The sequence below is a fragment of the Anolis sagrei genome, chromosome 4 (genome assembly GCF_037176765.1).
Source record: "Anolis sagrei isolate rAnoSag1 chromosome 4, rAnoSag1.mat, whole genome shotgun sequence".
Taxonomy (NCBI): Eukaryota; Metazoa; Chordata; class Lepidosauria; order Squamata; family Dactyloidae; genus Anolis; species Anolis sagrei.
In genome coordinates, this window is record NC_090024.1 from 116,057,119 (window position 1) to 116,081,157 (window position 24,039).

At 42.7% G+C, this 24,039-nt stretch overlaps 2 protein-coding genes across 3 annotated transcripts in view; one reads left to right on the top strand and one right to left on the bottom strand.

Annotated features, from left to right (window-relative positions):
- Positions 1-3,782, bottom strand: part of CDC73 (cell division cycle 73) — a 164,717-nt gene extending 160,935 nt beyond the window's left edge. Inside the window, exon 1 of the mRNA XM_060774537.2 lies at positions 3,415-3,782. Coding sequence (XP_060630520.1) covers positions 3,415-3,545 — 131 coding nt within the window. The 5' untranslated portion in view covers positions 3,546-3,782. The remainder of the gene's footprint in view (positions 1-3,414) is intronic.
- A 240-nt stretch (positions 3,783-4,022) lies between these two features.
- Positions 4,023-20,493, top strand: GLRX2 (glutaredoxin 2). 2 transcript variants are annotated; one of them, XM_067467603.1, is made up of 4 exons: positions 4,023-4,259; positions 8,658-8,721; positions 17,044-17,220; positions 18,404-20,493. In XM_067467603.1, the coding sequence occupies exons 2-4, from the start codon at positions 8,659-8,661 to the stop codon at positions 18,548-18,550; spliced, it is 387 nt and encodes a 128-aa protein (XP_067323704.1). In that variant the 5' UTR covers positions 4,023-4,259; position 8,658; the 3' UTR covers positions 18,551-20,493. The 2 variants fall into 2 exon arrangements, with proteins under 2 accessions (XP_067323704.1, XP_067323703.1); XM_067467602.1 differs by lacking the exon at positions 4,023-4,259 and adding an exon at positions 6,916-7,040.
- The last annotated feature ends 3,546 nt before the right edge of the window (positions 20,494-24,039 follow it).

The window sequence follows — 24,039 nt, forward strand, 5'->3', positions numbered from 1 at the left end:
GTATCAATGTGAATCACAATTTAAATCAGAATCAAACTTTGAAAAAAAATCACCATGATTTAAATCAGTTTAACCCAATAGATGTTTGGAAATATGAAAATACTATGCCTGTTGAGAATACCAACATTCTGCCTACTCCACAACTTGTAGAATTCTTCCTACAATATCCCACAAAAGTTATCTAGAATCTCCAGTGTAACAGCCTAGGTACATGCATTGTTTGATCACAACTGTAATTGATTCATCCCACTTGTTGTTTGTCCCTACCTTTCTCTTCACAAAAGCCTTTTATAATATAACATATGGCTGATAACACAATAGGCAATTCTAAGATCAAAAGCAAAACTAAGAATTCGGCAAAGCAAATGAAAAAGGAGACATTTATTATTTGGATCCTGTGCACCTAGTTGATAGTACATCTAATAATGGGTAACTGTCCATGTTACACGTGTGACTTTAACAAACGAATACATCCTATAGATAAAATTGTTAAGTGAGCAAATGATTTAGCTACATTTTCCTGATTGCATATATTTGGTTTCATTTATTGAATTCTGGGTTCTTTTCTAAAGCAATAGGGCAAATCAGATGAATTAGTCACCACTATCTTTTACAGGATGAAAGTTAATCTAATTGCAGCTGACTTTGATACATAAATGCCAGTATGCAAAGAGGTCTTGCAGCACCTTGGAGATTAAGTGAGAGAAAGATGTTGGTACCATAAGTTTTTGTAGACAACCTCTACTTCTTCAGATGCACAGAACTAGAATGTTTCCATCATCATTCCAAGACAGAAATTAATAAGAAATATAATTTACTAAATAAGTTCAGCCACAAGGAATAAGATGCTATATACAGTCTCAGGAAAATTCTTAACAGTGTCATCAAAGAGGCTGACACAGGAGGAGCTGTAGTAATCATAGGGAAACTGGACTACATGGGAAGGCTGAGTGGCAACTGTCAAATTCATGCATCTGTGGAAGTAGATTTCAAACATGAAAGCTTATACTACCAACACACTTCTCTCAGTTAAGTCTCTGAGATACCACAAGATCCCCTTTGTATATTGATATTCCAAATGTGCACGCCTATGCCTTTAAAGAAACAAAAACCATTAGGAATTATTCCCAGATAAGTGTACAGTGAGTTGCTAGATCAGCTCAGGCGTAGCCTATCCAGTTCAACCAGGGTTTCCCTTTGCATACTGTATGAAACAACCCTGGGAATTTATGCCTAAATGTTTGGGTTAGGGCAGACACCACCCTTTACATTTTATGATCAAGATGGAAAGATTGCTTCAAGCAAAGGCAATAATAAGGAAGAGGAAACGATATAATTATGTTACATTATTCATCTCATCACAACAGCTCTTCAATGAGAAAGAAGAGTAGCTAATTGTTTTAGTAATAAAAACACATGTTTTGGTTACATGGACCTGCTTTTGTCTGATGAGATAGGATTGTTGTTGTTGTTGTGTGCTTTCAAGTCATTTCAGACCTAGGTTGACCCTGAGCGAGGGCCGGGTAAATGACCCTGGAAGGCCGCATCTGGCCCCCGGGCCATAGTTTGAGGACCCCTGTTCTAGAGGCATTCTCTCCTGACCTTTCACCTGCATCTATGGCAAGCATCCTCAGAGGTGAGGTCTGCTGGAATTGGGAAAAAGGGGGTTTATATATCTGTGGAATGACCAGGGTGAGACAAAGGGCTTTTGTAAGTTGGGCTAGGTGTGAATCTTTCAACTGACCACCTTGATTAGCATACAATGGGCTGACAGTGCCAGGAGCAAACTCTTCTTGAAAGGTGATTAGATGTCCCTGCCTGTTTTTCTCTCTGCTGTTTTTGCTGTTGCAATTTTAGAATTTTTTGATGATGAACTGAACCACCTCAACTGGGCTCTACAGGCCAATGGATATTCCACCTCAGACATCAGAAGAGCTGCAAGACCAAGAACAAGCCATGAGAGTCAAGATGAAGATCCACCCAGAGGAAAAGTGTTCCTGCCATACATCAAGGGAACCACTGACCGCATAGGGAAGCTGATGAGGAAACACAACATACAAACAATCTACAAACCCACCAAGAAAATCCAACAAATGCTACGTTCAGCAAAGGACAAGAGGGATCCTCTCACCTCTGCAGGAGTCTACCGTATACCATGCAGCTGTGGACAAGTCTACATAGGGACCACCAAACGCAGCATTGCCCAAACACGAATCCAGGAACATGAAAGGCACTGCAGACTACTCCAACCAGAGAAATCAGCCATAGCAGAGCACCTGATGAACCAACCTGGACACAGCATTTTATTTGAGAACACAAAAATGCTGGACCACTCTCACAACCACCATGTCAGACTACACAGAGAAGCCATTGAAATCCACAAACATGTGGACAATTTCAACAGAAAGGAAGAAACCATGAAAATGAACAAAATCTGGCTACCAGTATTAAAAAATTCTAAAATTGCAACAGCAAAAACAGCAGATAGAAAAACAGGCAGGGACATCTAATCACCTTTCAAGAAGAGTTTGCTCCAGGCACAGTCAGCCCATTGTATGCTAATCAAGGTGGTCAGTTGAAAGATCCACACCTAGCCCAACTTACAAAAGCCCTTTGTCTCACCCTGGTCATTCCACAGATATATAAACCCCCCTTTTCCCCAGCTCCAGCAGACCTCACCTCTGAGGATGCTTGCCATAGATGCAGGGACATCTAATTACCTCTCAACAAAAGTTTGCTCCAGGCACAATCAGCCCATTGTATGCTAATCAAGGTGGTCAGTTGAAACATTCACACCTAGGTTCTTGTGGGTTTTTTCGGGCTATATGGCCACGGTCTAGAGGTATTCTCTCCTGACGTTTCGCCTGCATCTATGGCAAGCATCCTCAGAGGTAGTGAGGATGCAGGCGAAACGTCAGGAAAAATGCCTCTAGAACATGGCCATATAGCCCAAAAAAACCCACAAGAACTTAGTGATTCCAGCCATGTAAGCCTTCGACAATACATTCACATCTAGCTCCAGAAGACAAGAGTCCTTTGTCTCACCCTGGTCATTCCACAGATATATAAACCCCCTTTTTTCCCAATTCCAGCAGACCTCACCTCTGAGGATGCTTGCCATAGATGCAGGCGAAACGTCAGGAGAAATGCCTCTAGAACATGGCCATATTGCCCGAAAAAACCCACAAGAACTGAGTAAATAAATATATTGTTGTTGATGATGGTGATGATGATGAGGCCCCCTGCAGTCTTTGGCAGAGAAAGTTAGGGAGGTTCAACTCTATAGCTTCTAAAGTGGTCTGGAACTGCATCCATCCCGCAGTGTGGCAGTCCCTTTTCTCCACTGAAGGCACCTGGCGAGGCACCCTCCCCTTCCTCCTCCTCCTGGCCCGCCCCTCCCTCCCTCCGACTCACCCCCAGATGACATAGTTGGTCTTGACGTTCTTGGGCCAGGAGAACTCGCCGAAGATCACCTCGTCCCCTTTGACCACGATCTCCTTCTTCTGCGTGTTGTACTGGCGCAGCACGCTCAGGACGTCCGCCATGGCTTCCGCCTGCCGCCTTCACCCCTTCCTTCCTTCCTTCTTTCAGTCAGTCAGTCAGTCAGTCAGTCGCGCTCTCTCTCGCTCGCGACTGCCGAGAGCGCGCTCCTTCCTTCAAGGCTCCCCTCACGCGCCCCCGGCCTTCGCTGACAGGGAAACAAACAAACCGACCGAGCGCGAGCCACCGCGCGAGCTGCCTCACGGACCGCCCGACTGGCCCAGCCACCGTCCTGCGCGTGCGCAGAGAAAGCAACAGAGGAAAGAGGACCCCGCAGGGCTGCCCTCGCTGACGCCTGCGCGGAAAGAGGACCCAATCGCCGCCCAGCTTTCTTGGGGTCCTTTTCGAGGCTTGTCCATGGCGCTGAGAGCGCTGCTGAGGCGGGAGCTGCGTCGCTGCTCTTGGCTCAGGTGGGTGGCATCCCGTCGGGCCTTTGCCTTCTCAAGTAGGCCTTTTGCCTTCACTCTGTCTTACCTCTGTTGACAGGCCGTTTTGGGTACGCATGCGCATTGTTGCCGCGCTCAGCTTGGGTCTCTCGGAAGACTCTTCCACACAGGCCTATATCCCAAAATATAAAGGCAGAAAATCCCACATTATCAGAGTGTGGACTCGGATAACCCAGTTCAAAGCAGATTTGGGGCTGTGTGGATGGGCCCTCGCTTACATCGCAGGAGAACACTGTGTTCCTAACTCGTCCTGTAGTGCAAGCAAAGAAAAAGGTACGATTTGGCAGTGAAGTCTCTTTGAAGGTGTAACTTCAGTTCCAATCTGGAGGGAATAGAGTGCCTCTGAGCATGTACAAGGTGAGGCAGCATAACTTCCTTTTTTCCAAACTTATCAAGGCAGAAACTCCCACATTATCTGCTTTGAACTGGAATATATGGCAGTGTGGACGCAGTTAACCCAGTTCAAAGCAGATAATGTGTTTAAGGAACTCCACTGGCTCCCGTTTATATTCCGAGCCCAATTTAAGGTGCAGGTGCTTACCTACAAAGCCCTGAACGGTTTGGGACCAGCCTACCTGCGTGACCGCATTTCCATCTACGAACCCTCGCGTTCTCTTCGGTCATCTGGAGAGGCCCTGCTCGTGATCCCACCGGCATCGCAAGCGCGCTTGGTGGGGACGTGGGACAGGGCCTTTTCCGTAGTGGCCCCCCAACTCTGGAACACCCTCCCCAAAGACCTTAGACAGGCCCCTTCATTGGCTATCTTCAGAAAGAACTTAAAAACCTGACTTTTCCGATGCACCTTCACAGATTAGGAAATCTCCACTACCGAGTCCCACAAGCACTTTACCACAACCAATGATTGCTGCACACCGCACATTGCACTTGCCCTAGAAACCCTTTATACACCTCCTGTCAAATCAGCACTTTTAATCCTTGTACCCACCTTTTGGCCCGGCCCAGTTTTATTGTGTTTTAATGTACTGTGCCTGTTGTTTACTTTGCTTTATTTTGTTTTAATTGTTTGATTTGCTTGATTGTATTGTTATGTTGTGTTGTTGAGGCCTCGGCCTGTGTAAGCCGCATCGAATCCTTTGGGAGATGCTAGCGGGGTACAAATAAAGTTTAATAATAATAATAATAATAATCTGCCTTTATATTCTGGGCTCTATGGCTTTCTAGAAGTGCCCTAAGGCTGGATCTGCACTGCCTTAAATCCCAGTATCTGATCCCTGATCATCTACTTATCCCAGATTTTCTGGCAGTGTGTATTTAGGGCCCTTCCACATAGCCCTATATCCCAGAATATCAAGGCATATATCCCACAATATCTGTTTTGAACTGGGTTATCAGAGGGCCCTTCCACACAGCCCTATATCCCAGAATATCAAGACAAGAAATCCCACATTATCTGAGTGTGGACTCTGATAACCCAGTTCAAAGCAGATAATGGGATATAGGGCTGTGTGGAAGGGCCCAGAGTCCACACTTCCGTGTATCTCGGTTCAAAACTGAAAATGTGGGATTTTATTCAGCTGTGTGGAAGGGGCCTCTGCTTTGAACTGGAATATATGGCATTGCGGACTCAGATAACTCAGTTTGAAGCAGATATTGTGGGATTTTTCTCCTTGATATTCTGGGTCGCCCTTCTTTGATTAGCGACGATTTGATTTGATAGCACACTCAAATCTTTGGTTTTTGTGGTCCTCTGTTAGGAGTTTCGGGACCCAGTGGGAGCACAGTTTCCTAAACTTTAGGTGTTCAGAAACAATGTTGTAAAGCACTGATCTCGACACGTCAGGAATTCGTTTGAGAGACCTGTTATTGTGAAGCGCCTGTTCTCACGAATCCTCGCTTCAACTGAAGCCACCAAATCATCTGTAATCAAAGAAGGGCGACCAGAGCGGTCCTCATCATGGACGTTGTCACGGCCATCTTTGAATTGTCGTACCCACTTACGCACTTTGCTTTCACTCATAACAGTATCACCGTACACTTCACAAATCTGTTGATGAATTTCTGCAGCAGGCAAGTTCCTTGCTGACAAAAACCGTATCGCTGAGCGAACCTCACATGCGGAGGGTGAGTTGATAGTCTTAAACATTTTTAAAGCACAGAACAGAACTGTACAGGTTAGCTACAGAGCGGAAACTGAGCACAGTTGTTCCCGAGGCATGCCAGTACACGACGCACGTGCTCGTTGCGATATGCGCGTGAACTACTAGTGTTTACAACAAAACGGACCTTACTTTAAAAATACCCCTCGTATATAGAATCAGACCCCATGTGATCTTAAAGGCTAAACAGGATTATCCCTGGTTAATACTTGGATCGGTAACAGCGCAGTGGTTCTCAACCTGGGGTCCCCAGATGTTTTTGGCCTACAACTCCCAGAAATCCCAGCCAGTTTACCAGCTGTTAGGATTTCTGGGAGTTGAAGGCCAAAAACATCTGGGGACCCCAGGTTGAGAACCACTGAGCTAATGAATCCCAAGTGCTCTGAGCCATATTTCTGAAGGAGGAACTGGCAAAAATACCTCCTTGTGTAAGAAAGCTCTATAAAAGTCATGGAGTCACCGTAACTTGACAGGCAACACATATTGTATGATGTTAAATATTAATATTAAAATCACAGTTCAGAAACCTGTGTGATAACTAAAGATAATTGCTGATATCGTGGACACATAACAACATAAGTTTTATCTACCTTGAGAGAAATATCTGTTCCAATCTGGAAAAAAGTAAAGAAGAATGTAAATACATAATATATCTGCAAGCATTTGGAAATTTTCCGTGAGTTATGATAAAAAAAATTCCATGTATTTTGGGGAAAAACATTACACCTTATTGGTTCAAGCTCTCCCAAGATCACATGGGAAGTTGTGTTCACAAAAAGGAATTTTCCACGATCTTCCCTCAAAACTGCTGTAAGGGGAATAGTTAGGCATACCACAGTGAAGGCTCTGCAGTACATTTGAGCAGGGAATTCAAGAGTGAGTTTGTCTGTTTGAAAGGTTGGACTACCCTGCCAGAAAAAAACAGCTATAATAGCAGGTAAGTCCAAATCATGTTAGCTTTCAAATTTTGATGTGTTGCTTAAGTCAGTTCATACTCTGGAGAGATCAAGTAGCTCATATCCATGTTGCTAAATTTGGGAGGCAAGAATTACTTCTAAACTCTGGAAATCATCTTATTGAATACTAGCCTTTCACTGCCACGCATTGCTATGGCCCAGACTGGTGATCTGGAAAATAAAGTAATGAGAAAGTGTTGGTTACTAATATATGTGATGTCTTTATGCTTGTGGGTAAACAGTATTTCTTATTGTTTCTTTGTCAGTGTTGATGTGGAGATTTTCTAGTTTGCCTACTCTGGGATATGTAACATATAATTGTCCTTCTTTAGGGGTCCCTTTCAAATCTATGATACTGTGTGTGTGAATCATATCTATCTATATCTATGGCTGGCTGGCTCTTTGTCAGGAGGGCTTTGATTACGTTTTCTTGCCCTGGTGAAGGGAATTGGACTGGATGGCCTTAAATATTTTCTGTTGGTCATGGGGATTCTGTGTGGGAAGTTTGCCCAAATTCTGTCATTCATGGGGTTCAGACTGCTATTGATTATAGGTGAACTATAAATCCCAACAACTACAACTCCCAAATGACAAAATCATTTTTTTAGAGTGATGATGACTCCTTGTGTTGTTAGGTGTATGCTATTCAATTCATCCAATGGTTTTTGAGTTACGTTAATCCCACAAACAAACATTACATTTTTATTTATATAGAAGTAGCGGTAGCCTCAAGTTGCAACTAACCTAACTCCTTGTTCTCCAAATATAGCTTAAAATTGTGTATGTTCAGTTTATCTTTCAATAAATTCCTGCTGGAAATACAGGTGCATAATTATACTGTAATCTAACATGCTCTCATTTAGGTTACATATTTACACTTCGGTAGGCTGAAATCCTGTAGCAGTTGCCCAAAAGTAAGCCCCGTTGAACGTATTGGATCTTTGAATACTATAGGATTCCCTTATTTATGTATTTATTTATTTATTAGAGATGGGAAACATTTGGTTGCCAGATTTAATTCACCAACAGCTCCTTTCAGCCCTAGACATGACAAAGGATGGTGGAAACATGGAGTCCTAACGACAATTGGAGGAATGCATTATGAGGTTGCTTTAAAAATGAATGAAAAAATACAATTGCTGGTATATGCTTTTTTCCTATTCTTTTCTGGTTGAACATTATACCCATTCTGTATATGACTACCGAGTCCTGGAGCTCAATAGGTTTACTGCTGATGACAACGCTATGGAAAATGGATTATGGACAAGCTTCTGATTGAGTAACTCGGCTACTCAATTGAGTAACTCGGAGAATTCGGTTTAGATGAGGCCAACCAGCCAGTAATACTTTAAAACAATTTTTAATTTGAATTAATTTAATGTTTTTACTTGTATGTAATTATTGTATTTTATTATATTGTATATGGGGGCATCAAATCATTGCTGGCTATAAGCCGCCCTGGGTAGAAAAGGGCGGGGTACAAATATTTGAAATTAAATAAATAAGTAAGTATAGGGTTGTGACCGTAATACAGTTTATAAGATTAACAAAATTCTGCAAGCCATGATTGTAATCGACTATTATTGGTTTTATTTTAGAATGGGAAACAGTACATCCGTTACTACAGACTTATCGAATACTGTTACTGCTAACCACATAAAGGTGAGTGAAGATGATGATGATTATGTTGACCAGAATACAATTGTCAGTCCCAGCAAGACCTACTGAAGCAATTGCTGGATAATATTAACACTTATGTAAATCCCATGGGTCTATACCAATTGGGAGTAGCTACTGGATTTATCATTCCATGTGATGTTTCTGTTGCAACTAACATAAATCTGAAGGATTTCATGATGGACTCATGAAATCTATTGGTACAAATAAGTCTTATTCGAGAAAGATAAAGGTCCATATGTTTATAGTTAGAGTGCTGTTTTTCCTGTAAACTTAGTAGGACTCATTATCTTGCATTCTTTGAATTGTTTTACATAGACAGTTGTTAACAATAGGCCTGGGTAACAATGGAAAAATTTGTTTCTAAAATCGATTCGTTTTTTGGAGTATTTTGCGTTTCGATATTTAAAAGAATTCCGAATTTTTTTTTAAAAAAAGTTCGATATTTACGAAATTTCGTAAATGGTAAAAAAATTACAAAACAATAACGAAACAATAACGAATTGATTCGTTAATGGTGGACGCGACCGCGCAATACGCTAAAAAACCTCCAAATGGGACAGGGGGAACTTCTGAAGCTTCCCTCTCCCTCTGTTGTTGACTGTTGGTGTGATATTATAATTTTTTTTCACTAATTAAACAAAAAACAACTATAAAACTTGCCCCAGACATGCGGAAATAATAACGAAACGACCTCAAACCAATAACGAAACGAATACATAACGAAATTCGTTTCGTTAACGAATACATTCGTTTCGTTAACGAATACATTTACGAAACGAATTGAAAAATTCGTTTCATTTTTAAGTTGCTCCAGAATAATTCGTTATCGCTTCATTAACAAAAAAAATAATGAATTTTTAACGAATTACGAATTAACGAAACGAAACCGCCCAGCCCTAGTTAACAATATAAGCCTGCCTAAGGGTTGAAGGCCTCCTCGGCTATGGCACCTTGGCTTTGGTTGCCATTTTAGCACCATGTTGAAACATGGCTGCTTATTGAAGCCTTTGGGGCCTAACAATTCTGTCCAAATATGCCTTTTAGTCTGTTTAAATTGATTGTATTTGTACGGACATATTAACACACAGTTATTTATTTATTTGTCGTGTCAGAGCAGCCAGTCCATTATATTACATTTCTAACAGAACAAAGCAAACAAACAGAAAAATACACAACTTGTGAGTTTGGTAGCTGGTTAAATGTCCTTTGACCAGTATCTGGCCACTTGGAGTGCCTCCGGTGTTGCCGCAAGAAGGTCCTCCATTAACACACAGTGAGATAACAATATTACAAATGAATATTTAGAATAGAAAGTGGCTTGTAATGGGAGCCATAGTTACTTCTCAATATTGAATAGTTATCTTGGCTTCATTCAGGATGGACAGATACTTTGAAGCGGTAGGTTTATTCTTCTTTCTTTAAATACAGATTAATAAAGTTGTGCTGAAAACACACTAGTCAATTATTCATATTGACTCAACTGGTTTTAGTTCAATACTACTAATGCCTAGGAGAGGACAGGTCTTTCTCCCCTAATATGCAAGTATGAAGAAATTTAGGTTGCTTACCTGTAACCGTATTTCTTCGAGTGTCCATCTGCGAAATTCACACCTATGGGTTTCCCTTCGCGCATGCGCAGAAATCCGGAACATTCTAAGTTTGATGAAATAAAAAATGATTATTTTGAGGCTCCGCCCCCCTCCCCGCCCCCTCGTATATATATCCCGCCGTGTGCGGGTGAGCTCTAGTTCCCCAGCGCTAATCACAGCTAGGTCTAGAGGCATGACAGAGGGGAGGAAGGGCGGGTTGTGTGAATTTCGCAGATGGACACTCGAAGAAATACGGTTACAGGTAAGCAACCTAAATTTATTCTTCGTGTCCTCTGCGAAATCCACACCTATGGGTGAATAGCAAGCTACTGACCTGGAGGTGGGTCATGCCACGCAGGAGAAGAGGACGGCTCTGCCAAAAGCAGCGTCTTTCTTTGCTTGTATGTCCAACTTGTAGTGGGAGACAAACGTGGAGGGAGTAGACCACGTGGCTGCTCTACAGATTTGGTCCAAGGGGACTCCTCGAAGAAAAGCTTGGGACGTGGACACCGAACGTGTCGAGTGAGCCACAATGTGAGAAGGAGGTTCTTTCTTTGCCAATTGGTAAGCTAGTTGGATCGTCGAAACAATCCAAGAGGCCAACCCTTGAGATGATATAGGGTGGCCCAGCATGTCTTTTCTGTATTTCAAAAACAACTTAGGGGACTTCCTAGAGGTGGAGGTCCTATGTAGATAAAAGGAGAGTGCTCTCTTAACATCAAGGGAGTGTAACGCTACCTCCAACGGGGAGGATGGGTTAGGGAAAAAGGCCGGGAGAACAATATCTTGTGACATATGGAAATGAGAAACAACTTTGGGCAAAAACGTAACATCGGTCCGGAGGACCACCTTGTCGTCATGGAACCTAATGTATGGAGGGTCTGAGCGTAGAGCTGTCAACTCACTCGATCGCCTAGCAGACGTAATGGCCACGAGAAATGCCGTTTTCCAAGACAAGTGGGAAATGTCGGCAGAGGCCATAGGTTCAAAGGGCGGTTTTGACAACTGGGATAATACTAACTCTAGGCTCCACTGAGGTGAAGGAAGGGACGTAGGAGGGTGAACGTTTTTATAGCCCTTGAGGAACAACTGGACAAGGTTGTCTTGAAAAAGGGACGGCAAGCCGAATTTCCTGCGAACAGAAGAGATTGCTGCCAAGTAGCACTTAACCGAGGAAAGGGAGAAATTCTTGTTAGAAAGGGTAACAAGGAAATCTAGTATCACCGAAATAGGTGCTGAGGTGGGCGTGTAGCCCACTGTTTGAGTATACTTTTGAAAAGATGACCACTTATAATGATATGACTTTTTAGTGGTAGGTTTATGGGCGGCCAACAGAATTCTGGAAACATCGTCGGATAGGTTCATTGTGGTTTGATCCTCCACGCCGTTAGGGAAAGGGAGTGGAGGTCCGGATGGAGGACCAGGCCGTTCTCTATTGAGAGAAGGTCCGGGGTTGGGGGGAGGCGGAGGAACTCCTTGTTGGAGATGCAGAGGAGAGGAGCAAACCAGTGCTGACGCGGCCACCAGGGGGTGATCAGGATGCAATCGGTATTGTCCTGAATTATCTTGGCTATGACTGGGGATAGGAGAGGGAGAGGTGGGAATAGGTAAAGGAGGCCTGGAGACCATAGGAACAGAAAGGCGTCTCCTAGACAACCTGGGGATGAGTGAGGGCGGAGCCTTGCGCAGTAGAGAGGGCAATGTGTGTTTACAGGGGATGCGAATAGGTCTATGCTGGGGGTGCCCCATTTGTGGGTGAGAGTTTTGAATTGTGTGGGATGTAGTTGCCACTCGTGGTTGTTCTTTGAGGACCTGCTTAGAGAGTCCGCCAGTATGTTGTCCTGGCCTGGTAGGTGGATGGCTGTGAGGAGGATGTTCCTCTGTATGCACCATTCCCAAATTCGTGTCGATATGGCTAGTAAGGTGTGAGAGCGTGTTCCCCCTTGTTTGTTGATGTAGTATTTGACTGCAGTGTTGTCTGTCACAATTTGGAGTTTGCGGTTCGAAACGATGCGGACAAAGGCTCTGAGGGCCTTTTCTACCGCCATCATCTCGAGTGCGTTTATATGTAGGTTTCGGTCCTGAGGGGACCAGTGGCCGCTCACTTTGAAACCTTTGAGGTGTGCTCCCCAGCCCGAGTTGGAGGCGTCTGTCGTGAGGGACATGGATGGGTGAGGTTGGGTGAAAGGCATACCCGATTGAACATTGTATTGCTTTGTCCACCATGAGAGGGAGTGGAGGACGGAGTGGGGTGGGTATAGGATTCGGGATTGAGATTCTCGTAGGGGGTCGAATGACTTGATGAACCATCTCTGCAGCGGCCTCATCTTTAGGCGGGCAAATGGGGTTACATTTGTGGTAGATGACATGTGTCCAAGGATAGACTGGATAGCCCAGGCCGAGGCCCGACGGGATTGTTGGAGATTTAGGATTGATTGCTGAAGGTTGGTGAAACGGTCGTCTGGAAGGAAGGCCTTTTGGAGGGTGGAGTCTATGATGGCTCCGATGAACTGGATTCGTTGGGTTGGGGTGAGATGGGATTTTTCCTGGTTCACAACCAGACCCAAGTCCTGTAAGAGAGATAAGGCGTAATGAATATCTTTGCACAGTTGCATTTTTGATATAGAACAAAATAACCAGTCATCCAGGTAAGGAAAAACCACGATGTTTTGTTGGCGGAGGTGCGCCGCTATGACTGACATGCATTTTGTAAACACTCTGGGTGCGGTGGACAAGCCAAACGCGAGGGAGTTGAACGAGAAGTGTTTGTCTTGCACTGCAAAGGTGAGGAACCTGCGATGGGAGTTCCTAATTGAGATATGGAAGTAGGCATCTTGTAGATCCACCGTCGCTAGCCACGCTCCCGGTGGGATGAAGGGTAGTATGTTAGGAAGTGTAACCATGCGGAATTTGCGTGGTGTGATGAAGGTATTAAGCCTACGAAGATCTAGGATGGGGCGTAGTCCCCGTCCCTCTTGTCTATTAGGAAGTATCGAGAAAAAAAGCAGGTGTCGGTATTGTGTGTGGGGTTGGGAGATATGGCGCCCTTTTGAAGGAGCGAGTGTATCTCTTCCCAAATCTCCTGGGAGGGTTGTGTAAGGAGGACCTTTCCAACAGGTGGGTATGTGTCAAACTCTATCGCATATCCTCTTTCAATTATGTCCAAAACCCAGGCATCTGTGGTGATAGATTGCCATGCTGGAAGAAACGGCTGTAGTCTATTGAAGTATGTGAATGGTGGTGTGTGTATGGAAGGATGAGTGGTAATGGTTAGTGATGTGCTAAAAACGACGTTTATTGTTATTGGAGGGTCTGGTACCACGGTACTGACCTCTGAAAGGAAGCTGAGGCCGTCTCGGGGCTGTAGACTGGGTGTAAGATCTCTGTCGTCCTCTGTAGAAGGAGGTGTTATAAGGTCTGTTGTAGTAATGAGGGCGGTAGTAATATGAGCCCCATCGTTGGCGTTGGTAAGAGTGAGGTTGTTGGTCATATTTGAAGACCGTTTGTTTCATTTTATGAGAATGCTCGAGTTGCGAATCAGTCTCCGGGTTGAAAAGTCCTGCTTCGTCCATAGGCAGGTTTTCGATGAGGTTGCGTTGTGATTGAGAGAGGATAGCAGCCCTTAGCCAGGCATGACGGCGAAGGGCCACCGAGCCTGCAATGAGTTTGCCAGCAGTGTCTGCTGTATTTCTTGCAAGATCCTTTTGTAAAGATGACAAAAGTAGGGCCTCTTGCTTAAAAGCTAGAGCCAGTGGCTGATCAGCTGGAGGTAACAGTTCCAGGTAGGGTGATATTTTGTTCCATAGGTGGGTTTGATATACACTCATATAAACCCCATAATGAGCCATGCGTGCAAACAAGCATGCTGAGGAATAGAATTTCTTGGCCATGGAGTCAAGTTTCCTTCCCTCTTTATCAGAGGGAGAGGTCTGGTTAGTTTGGACAGGTTTTGGTTGAGCATCAGTTACAATGGAGTTTGCTTTAGGCATTTTAGAAAGCCATGAAGCTGCGGAGAGATCAATACGGTATAAATTTTCTGCTCTTTTAGGAGTTGCCGGGATCATAGCCGGAGCGACTCCAGTATTTTTTAAAATTTTTAGTAGAAATGGTAAGGTGGGCAACACAGTAGACATGGGCTGTTGTTGTTCAGTAGAAGTAAAGCAGGGGTCTACCACAGTGTCTGTGGGTTCAGGTGTAGCCAGATTTAGGGTCCTAGCTAGCCTTATTAGCAGGGCAGAGAATTTTTTAAATTCTTCCAAGTTCTTGGGAGAAGGGTCAGGGTCTGGGAGTGGTTCATGTATAAGTGGAGTCTCATCTGTTGATTCCAAGTCCACTATCTCTGATTCTTGGTGAGTCTGAATGAGGGGGTCTTGGAGTGGTTGGGGGGGGGTCTGGAGCAATGTGTTCCTCTGGAGGATGAGAAAGTGTGGCTGTAGGGGCTGCATGTGGGGGTTGTGGGTATCCAAACTGGGGTGGATAATGGGCACTGTAGTCCCTGGTGGGGTTGGGGGGAGGGGGATAGTAGAAGGGGTACATAGGGTAAGGAGGAGGGGGAGGGTAGAGGTGATAAGGGTAATCCTGTGGGCTATAAGGATGATATTGTTCGTGTCTGGCCCTTTTAGAAGGGTGGGGGCTAGGAGAGGGATGAGGGGAAGGGGAGAGAGAGCGCTGGCGGCGGCGCGGAACGCGTGCTGCTGAAGCTTGCTGTTCCGAGGGAGGAGTCTCCCTCGGTACCGGCGAATCCGGAGGGCTGGGGGAGGGAAGAGGAGATGACTGGGAGGGAGGGAGGGGCGGAGGAGAAAGCTCCGTATTAGGATCAGTTTGCAGCGGATCCAGGAGCTCCAGCGGGGGAAGGTAGGAAGGCTCTTCCAAATGGAGCAAGGAGGGAAGGGGATCCTGAAGCTGTGTGACGGAACCGGAGAGATGGGGCATCGGTTCCAGGGTAGGGGGGCTCAAGGGCTGCTCGCCAGTGAGTTGCCGTCCCTTTTTTTGCTTTGAGGCTTTCTCTTTTGTTTTTGTCACCCTCGCAGCTTGTTTTGAGGGCTTGGATTTTTTTCTCGGCGGCTCCACTGAGGAAGCGCTCGCCTGGCCCGGGTCTCGCCTATCTCCAGCACGTGGAGAGGAAGGCTGAGGGGGCTCTTGGGTTGGGGAGGAATGGGAGGGGGCAGAGGAAGCCTGAGGAGCCAAAGCGCGCTCATATAACAGCGCTTTCAAACGGCTATCTCTGCCTTTGCGAGCTCTAGCTGTAAAGCTGAGGCAAATGTCGCATGACTGGGGATTATGAGCCTCTCCCAAGCATAGTAAGCATTTGGAGTGCTTATCGGCCTCGGGGAGGGTAGCCCCGCAGGCCGAGCAGTTTTTGAAATAAGGAGAAGACATGCTTAGCCTGTAATCAAAAGAGTAGTCAGCCAGTCCGAGTCAGGGTTGGAGAGGAGACGGAGGTAGTAAAAACAGTCCTTAAGTCAAGCCCAGCCGGTAGAATGGAGAGAGAACATTCCGAGATGCTGCCTGATTAGCGCGGAAAAATGAACTAGAGCTCACCCGCACACGGCGGGATATATATACGAGGGGGCGGGGAGGGGGGCGGAGCCTCAAAATAATCATTTTTTATTTCATCAAACTTATAATGTTCCGGATTTCTGCGCATGCGCGAAGGGAAACCCATAGGTGTGGATTTCGCAGAGGACACGAAGAATAATATATATTTCTATCTCCTTTAGCAAAGGTTTCCATTTTTCTAATTTAAGCTGTAATTGTATACACAGATATCTTGAATATGACAGGGCTTTTGTAAAAAAAAAAGAGAGAGAGAGAGAGAGGCAGGATTAAAGATAAGAAGCATTGCAATCTACATAATGGAATATTCTCCTGCACTTAATAACTGTCTTCAGCATCTTAGTTTATCGGTACTAAAAAAAAGACTTAAGTAGAAAACGAGTTACTTGTTTTCTACAATGATGAACTATCTCTTGGTAAATCTTATATGCATTTACCTAGAGATAAATCCCTTTGAATTGAGTGGATTCATTTTTGGGTAGAGATGCATAGGATTGCACTGTAGTATAAATTCTTATACAGGGTTAGGCAGCATAACTTCCTTTTTTCAAAACTTAATAAAACCCATTGTATGAATCAGAAATGTTTATTTTTTATTTTATATTGTAGGTGCATACCTAAAGTTTTGTTTTACGTAGCTTTGAAGATCAAATTAGGTAGGTGACGTCCCCCATTCTCCATACACTTGAATAAACCGATTTCTGCCGTTTGTTATGACATAGCAGGCGTTATGTTGGCAATTTCTTCCTGGATGTTGGTCTTCAAATCTTGTAGGGTCCTTGGACGGTTCACATAAACACGGGATTTCAAAAAACCCCATAGAAAAAAATCACAAGGGGCCAAATCTGGACAGCAGGCCGGCCACTCCAAATCCGCTCAAAAAGTAGGCCTCAATGGCAAAAGCACGCTCTTCACTGTTTCAACGCATGATGGCGACTGAACTATGTCAGGACAAAACGTTATACTCCCGTTTCTCGAATGAAACAACTTGCTTTCCGCTACATCTTCAACCAACTGAATGGCGCGCATTTTAAAAAAGGAAGTTATGCTGGCTCACCCTGTACTTGAAGGGAAGGGAATTCAAAATATGAACTTCTTACCATTGGTGGGGGGAAAATAACATATAATTGCTCACACAAGTTTTTGTTTTAATACACAGGATGCTATATCAGACAACTGTGTAGTGATCTTTTCAAAAACAACATGCTCTTACTGCAACATGGCAAAGAAGTTATTCCATGATGCGAATGTAAATTACACAGCCATAGAACTGGATAGATATGAAAATGGCAGTCAGTTTCAGGATGTTCTTCATCAAATGACTGGTGGCAGGACAGTAAGTACTTCCTTTTCAAATGTATTATCTGCAATTGTGGGTAAAAAATGTGGGGCCCTCCAGATATTGAACTATAGTTCTGTACCGTATAGTTCTCTGATCCCTCACCATCAACCATGATGGTGCCCCCGGTGGCGCAGTGGGTTAAACCCCTGTGCCGGCAGGACTGAAGACTGATAGGTCGCGGGTTCGGGAGAGGCGGATGAGCTCCCTCTATCAGCTCCAGCTTCTCATGCGGGGACATGAGAGAAGCCTCCCACAAGGATGATAAAAACATCAATTCATCCGGGCGTCCCCTGGGCAACGTCCTTGCAGGCGGCCAATTCTCTCACACCAGAAGCGACTTGCAGTTTCTCAAGTCGCTCCTGACACGACAAAAAAATATCAACCATAATGTGTAGACCTGTTTGAGAATTGCAGTTTTGGAAGATTCAATATCCAAAGAGATATTCCTCATCTCTTCCATAATCCTTATAGGTTCTGTTGTGTAGTCTGCTGAGCTATTACTTCAATATAAGAAATCCAAAATATTCCAAAGATCTTTTGGCTCACAAGCCACTCATTCCTGCCTTTGAGGCTGGGCATTTGTCCGGCACCTGCTAAGTTTTTGTTCAAGGAGCTCTTGTTTCACCACTGTTAGAATTCTGATGGTGAAAAGGGTAAAGGACTCACACAAGGTCCCTATCAAAAGAAGAACGCTTTTTTATTCTTCCTGATAGAAAACTTGCATTGAAGAGAGTCAGGTGGTAGATGCAAAATTGACAATGTTTTGCAGATTGTTTTGGAGTCATAATCCCAAATCCTTCCTTACTTTATCAACTTTTGCAATTATATTACTCCTTTATTTTTTTAGAAAAAAAAACCCTAAATTATAATACACAGAAATATTGTGCAGAAACATGTAAACTATTTTGTCATTTGGCTGCTTCGCAAAAGACCATCTCATTTGTGAGTTAAAACAATATACTTCACTAGATGCTCTAACTGGATATTTAGAGAAGCTCCTGTTATCTTCTTGCCTTTTACGTCCCGAACTATCAAATGATGGCTGTTGATAATCTTCAACCCCTCTTGACAACATATCCAAACCTGTTCAGAAATCTTATATGACGCATGTGTGGCAACACTGTAGTGCTCTGAACTTGGCGCCCAGGAAGTAACATTTATTTTCTTTCTATAACAGGTTCCCAGAATATTTATCAATGGAACCTTTGTTGGAGGTGCTACAGACACTCAGAGACTTCACCAGGAGGGCAGGCTGCTTCCACTAGTTTCCCAATGTCAGATCCAAAGAGATGGACGCTTAAGACAGACATGTAGTCTTCCTTAACCTCAATTTAAAAGTGTGTCATTGCTGGGCTCATAAATACTCTGCATTTACTTACCATTCCTAATCTCATTTGGTATCATGTGTTTCCTTAATAAATACAAAACAGCTTTAGATGGGTCATAAAGGTCTAGTGTTCTCTAGTCATTTCATTTATTGACAAACCTTGCAAGAGCTTCTTCGTGTTTCCAGTGTGCCCAGTGGATCCCAAAAGTTTGTCATACCTTAAATGAAGGTTGCAGTTGGAGGTAAAATGCAGTGGTTGTTCCTCTATATTACCAGTTTCTACACCAAAATATTTAGTTGCTAGTAAATGTAATCACCAATATTGGTGGAAAATCAATCCAGTCAAAACATTTTTCTTCTAAATTTTAATGGGTAACATGTTTTGGTCTTCTACAGAACTAAAGCTGCATGAAAATATTTCAATACAATTTATTTAAAAAATATATCTCTTTTTGTGTTTGGATATGAGAATATCATTTTAATTCTGCTGTAAAATTGCCAAGAAGCCACTGCTAATTTTAGCTCAATTGTACTCATATTCTTGGAATCTAAAACATCTCACTTTCAGTTCAGCATCCTGGAAAATATCCTCTTCTAAAATCATGAAAGATAAGACAATTGAGAGCATAATAGGTCAGATTGCTCCAGAGGATCTATTTCACACTGCAACAAAGTTCTAAGATGCAGAACTGCAGTTCCTGCTATCCATATTCAGGTCTCTCTAGACCAGTGGTTCTCAACCTGTGGGTCCCCAGATGTTTTGGCCTTCAACTCCCAGAAATCCTAATCATTGGTAAACTGGCTGGGATTTCTGGGAGTTGTAGGCCAAAACACCTGGGGACCCACAGGTTGAGAACCACTGCTCTAGATGCTAGCCAGGACTCAGATATATGTTGTAAACATTACTTTATTGCCAATAACAGTTTACTGTTTCTACTTTTGGTTCCTAATTTGAGGGATGGGGAGCATCCTTTTCCAATAAGAAATGGTCACATGGAGAAGGAATAAGTGTCTCCATTCTGCAGGTTAATTATTTGCACTGACACTCCCCCATCCCCAAGATGCTGAGATACATGAAGACCATATTAACAGGTTTTTTTTCTCCTTAGTGTTTAATTTTAAGCATAAAGAATAGCAAACTGAACTTCAAATCTCTATACAATGCCACAAGTACTTTTGAAACTATTTGGAGTTAACTTTGCCATTCCAGAAATCAAATGTTAACTTCTGATTCTCTGTGTTGTGGCCTACAAGATCTTCTCTGTTCTGCACATCCAATAGAACGGGCGGTCAGATCAACCTACCAGATAACGCCTACAAGACCAAGTTATCAAACCGCTTTGAGTCCCCCTCGGGGTGAGAAAAGTGGTATACAAATACTGTAAATAAATAAATCAGTTCTGACAAAATGTTCTGCAGAAACTTAAATTTCCTTCTTGTAGCGGAAAAATTGGTCAGGGAATTGAAAAACTTGTGATCCTTTCAGAAGTGAGAATCAAAACTATCAATTCATTACTCCTGTACAGATTTGAGATATGTGAGGCAATACAGGTATTAACAACATCTCTATAAGACTGTCAAATACATTAAAGTCATAATTCCTCATCACTCCATGTGGTTAAGGAACATTATTGTTATTATTACTGTTTATTTATACCTTTTCACTCCACAAGGAGACTATGTGGAAAAGAAACTCTGCAAATAGCATAACATATCTGTTATCTGAGTGTTCTGGAAGCATAGGATAATTGTGCATGTGTTGAATATCAATGCTGCTACAAGTATTATGTTTGGACCTTAGTCATTATTGCAATGGTGCTTTGCTTAAGCTAACTGAAGCCTATTTAAAAAAAATAGAAATTCTACAATGTTCTTTGTGAACTACTGGATGTTTTCTATGCATGCTTATGCTTATATTAAAACCAGAACTATTTATTCAAGATGTTCCTTTGTACACATCATTTGTAATAATGCATTTGGCAAACACTTTTGCACAGAACATGAATATTGTGCTTGCTTCAATCCAACAGAAACAGTATTACTTACAACTGGTCTATAGCATACCGTATATATGCATGTATAAGTTTAGAAATTTGTCAGAAAAGCAACCCAAAAAACCTAGATCAATTTGTCATGACTACTGTACCTTAACACATACCAAAAAAGAAACTATCCCCTTCCCTAAGAAGAGTGGCAAAAGAGAATAGCTTAGTTTGTCCCGGAAGAACCAAAAAGAAGCATTGAACCTCTCAACTCTCTTTGCTCGGGCAGTGCATCTGGCTTTTTTAAAGACCTGGGAGGGGAAATAGCAGTGGTGGCCAAAGGCAGCTGGACCCTTAGGGTGGCATTGGTGCTTTCCCCCACCACAGAATGACTTTCAGCTTATCCACAGGTCTTATCACAATCCATAATTTGGTCCCAAAACCTTTGCTTAATCTATTTGATGCAAGCACTTCAATACAAGTGAATAAGAGCTTCCGAACTACTTTAGAAGAGGGTAGCAGATCTTTTTTGCAAATGTCATATCCACCTGTTAGCCTGACATATACATAATACTGTGGAATAATGTAGGTCAACATGACATTAACGTGTTTATTGGAATGAAATCTGTATTTTCAGCCCTATGATCCTTATTTATTTTTTATTTATCGTGTCAGGCAACCTAACAGTTGTATTACATTTTTGATAGAACAAACAAACAAACATACAAAAGACGCAGAGTTTGCAAGCTTGGTAGTTGATTAGATGTCCTTTGACCAGTATCTGGCCACTTGGAGTGCTTCTGGTGTTGTCGCAAGAAGGTCCTCCATTGTGCATGTAGCAGGGCTCAGGTTGCATTGCAGTAGGTGGTCTGTACTCGCATGTTGCGGATTTCACTTTGTAGCCCCATTTCTGAAGGTTGGCTCTGCATCTCGTGGTGCTAGAGCGCAGTCTGTTCAGTGCCTTCCAAGTCGCCATTTATTGAGGCTCTGGGTTTGAGCCTGCCACTTTTGGACTCTCACTTGCGGAGGTGTTTCAGCGAGTGTCTCTGTAGATCTTAGAAAACTATTTCTTGATTTAAGTCGTTGGCGTGCTGGCTGATGCCCAAACAAGGGATGAGCTGAAGATGTCTCGGCCTTGGTCCTTTCACTATTGGCTGCTACTTCCCGGCGGATGTCAGGTGGTGCAATACTGGCTAAGCAGTGTAATTTCTCCAGTGGTGTAGGGCGCAGACACCCCGTGATAATGCAGCATGTCTCATTAAGAGCCACATCCACTGTTTTAGTGTGGTGAGATGTGTTCCACACTGGGCATGCATACTCAGCAGCAGAGTAGCATAGCGCAAGGGCGGATGTCTTTACTGTGTCTGGTTGTGATCCCCAGGTTGTGCCAGTAAGCTTTCGTATGATATTGTTTCTAGCACCCACTTTTTGCTTGATGTTCAGGCAGTTCTTCTTGTAGGTCAGAGCACGGTCCACAGTGACTCCCAGGTATTTGGGTGCGCTGCAATGCTCCAGTGGGATTCCTTCCCAGGTGATCCTCAGAGCTCGGGATGCTTGTCTGTTCTTGAGATGAAAAGCACATGTCTGTGAAGACAGCTCCTGTGATCTGCTGCCTTTCAAAGCCATCTTCTATGTGCTGAGTCAGGTTCAGCACTTGCGATGTGCAGCTTTTGCTTTGTTAAAGAAGTGTTTGTAATCTTTACTCCCCTAAAATAATTTCTAAACATTACATTACATACTTGGGGGAATTTTATGTAAGACAATCCACAGCATCTGCTCATTGCAATTTCAGAATTATTTCCTTATTAATCTTTCTTGCGAATTAGCATTTTTTGACTGCTCAATCCTATGGGGGGAAATGTTCTCATTCGACCAATCTTAGTAAGAGCCTTCGTTTTGCTTTTTGATGCTTTGCTTCCTTTTAATAACTTGGCAAACACAATATTTTGTAGCTCGCTTTGTTAACATAGAATTAAAAAATAAAAATAATTTTATTCTCTGAATAAACCCCAGATTTCATGTAGCAAACACAATAATTACATGACAAATAATATTATACATAATACATATTATGTTACTAAATTAAAGAAATGATTTTGAGTTATTTAAAATGTTTTTAATTTTTCTAAAAATATTCTTTTTCACTTTTAAAAAGGGGGATGGTTTTTTCACTCCACGAATTCAAAATTTTTCAAAAGTTGCCATCTCTATAAAGGTGTACTGTGACTTTAAACTATAAAAACTGATAAACAGAGATGTAGACATTTTTTTTCTGCTGCTGCATGAATTTCTATGTTTTGCAAACTTCTTTCACACCCTGTTAATTTTTTTCTATCAAATTACACATACATTGACATTTCACACTAATTATACCCTAATTACATACTAATTATACACAAATTTTAAAAATACACTTTCTATAGAAATGCTGGTTAATGTTAACATTTCAAAAAGACATGACACTAAGTCCTTAATGAAAGCCAATTAATAGGTAACAAAATAAATTGGTCTCCTGTATGAGTCACTGTTTTGTGATAAAATAAAATTTGTAGGCAGTATCTTCAGATGAACAATACAGTTCAGTTTATGAAATAAAAAGTGCATGCTAAAATGCTGGTATGTTTCAGTTACCTAAGTAAAATTACAGTAACATAAAAGGAATGTTCCACAAACATTACATCTGATCCTAACTGCAAACAAAATTATCCTTTCCCAACTGTGTGCCAACTCCTACATGCTTGAATCTCAGGATGGCATGGCTTTAAGGCAGAACTTAATAATTTTGGAAAAGAGCTGCACATTTACAGATCCAAATAAACACTCTGTTTTTTATATATAACATTTCTTAAAACTTCCTGAACCCTAAGACTGGATCTTTCTCCATCCCCCCCCCCCCAAAAAAAAAACAGTGTTATGTTTTATAAAAGAAGGAACAGGAAAATCTTGTTTACCCATCTGTTCAAAACAATGTCACACAGGGTTGTTGTAGGTTTTTTCGGGCTACATGGCCATGTTCTAGAGGCATTCTCTCCTGACGTTTCGCCTGCATCTATGGCAAGCATCTCACTACCTCTGAGGATGCTTGCCATTGATGCAGGCGAAACGTCAGGAGAGAATGCCTCTTAGAACATGGCCATATAGCCCGAAAAAACCTACAACAACCCAATGTCACACACATTCTAAGTGCATGGTAAAATGTAGGTTGGGGAAAAAAGGAGTGACACATCCTTTTTAGCCATATGGGCTCGCAATAAATCCAAGTGTGCTCGTGTTTTCTCCAGAACAGAACCAACATTGCTTCCAAGTTATCAGCTTCAGCAAACTCTCTCTTCACAGTGAAAACCCTGAATTTAGTTTTGATGCCAGCATATTACAAAAATGGCACAACTCATTTGGGTAACACAAGGCGACATGTCTCCTCCTAGTGATAATAATGCACAATTTCAGCTTTCAGGCAAGGGCTACATGATCCTTCATATAAAATGCTTCCACTGCATATAAAAA

Coding starts and splice junctions, on each gene's coding strand:
- GLRX2 (XM_067467603.1), top strand. CDS start 8,659: ATGGGAAACAGTACATCCGTTACTACAGACTTATCGAATACTGTTACT. Junction 8,722..17,043: donor TTACTGCTAACCACATAAAG/GTGAGTGAAGAT, acceptor TTTAATACACAG/GATGCTATATCAGACAACTG. Junction 17,221..18,403: donor AAATGACTGGTGGCAGGACA/GTAAGTACTTCC, acceptor TTTCTATAACAG/GTTCCCAGAATATTTATCAA.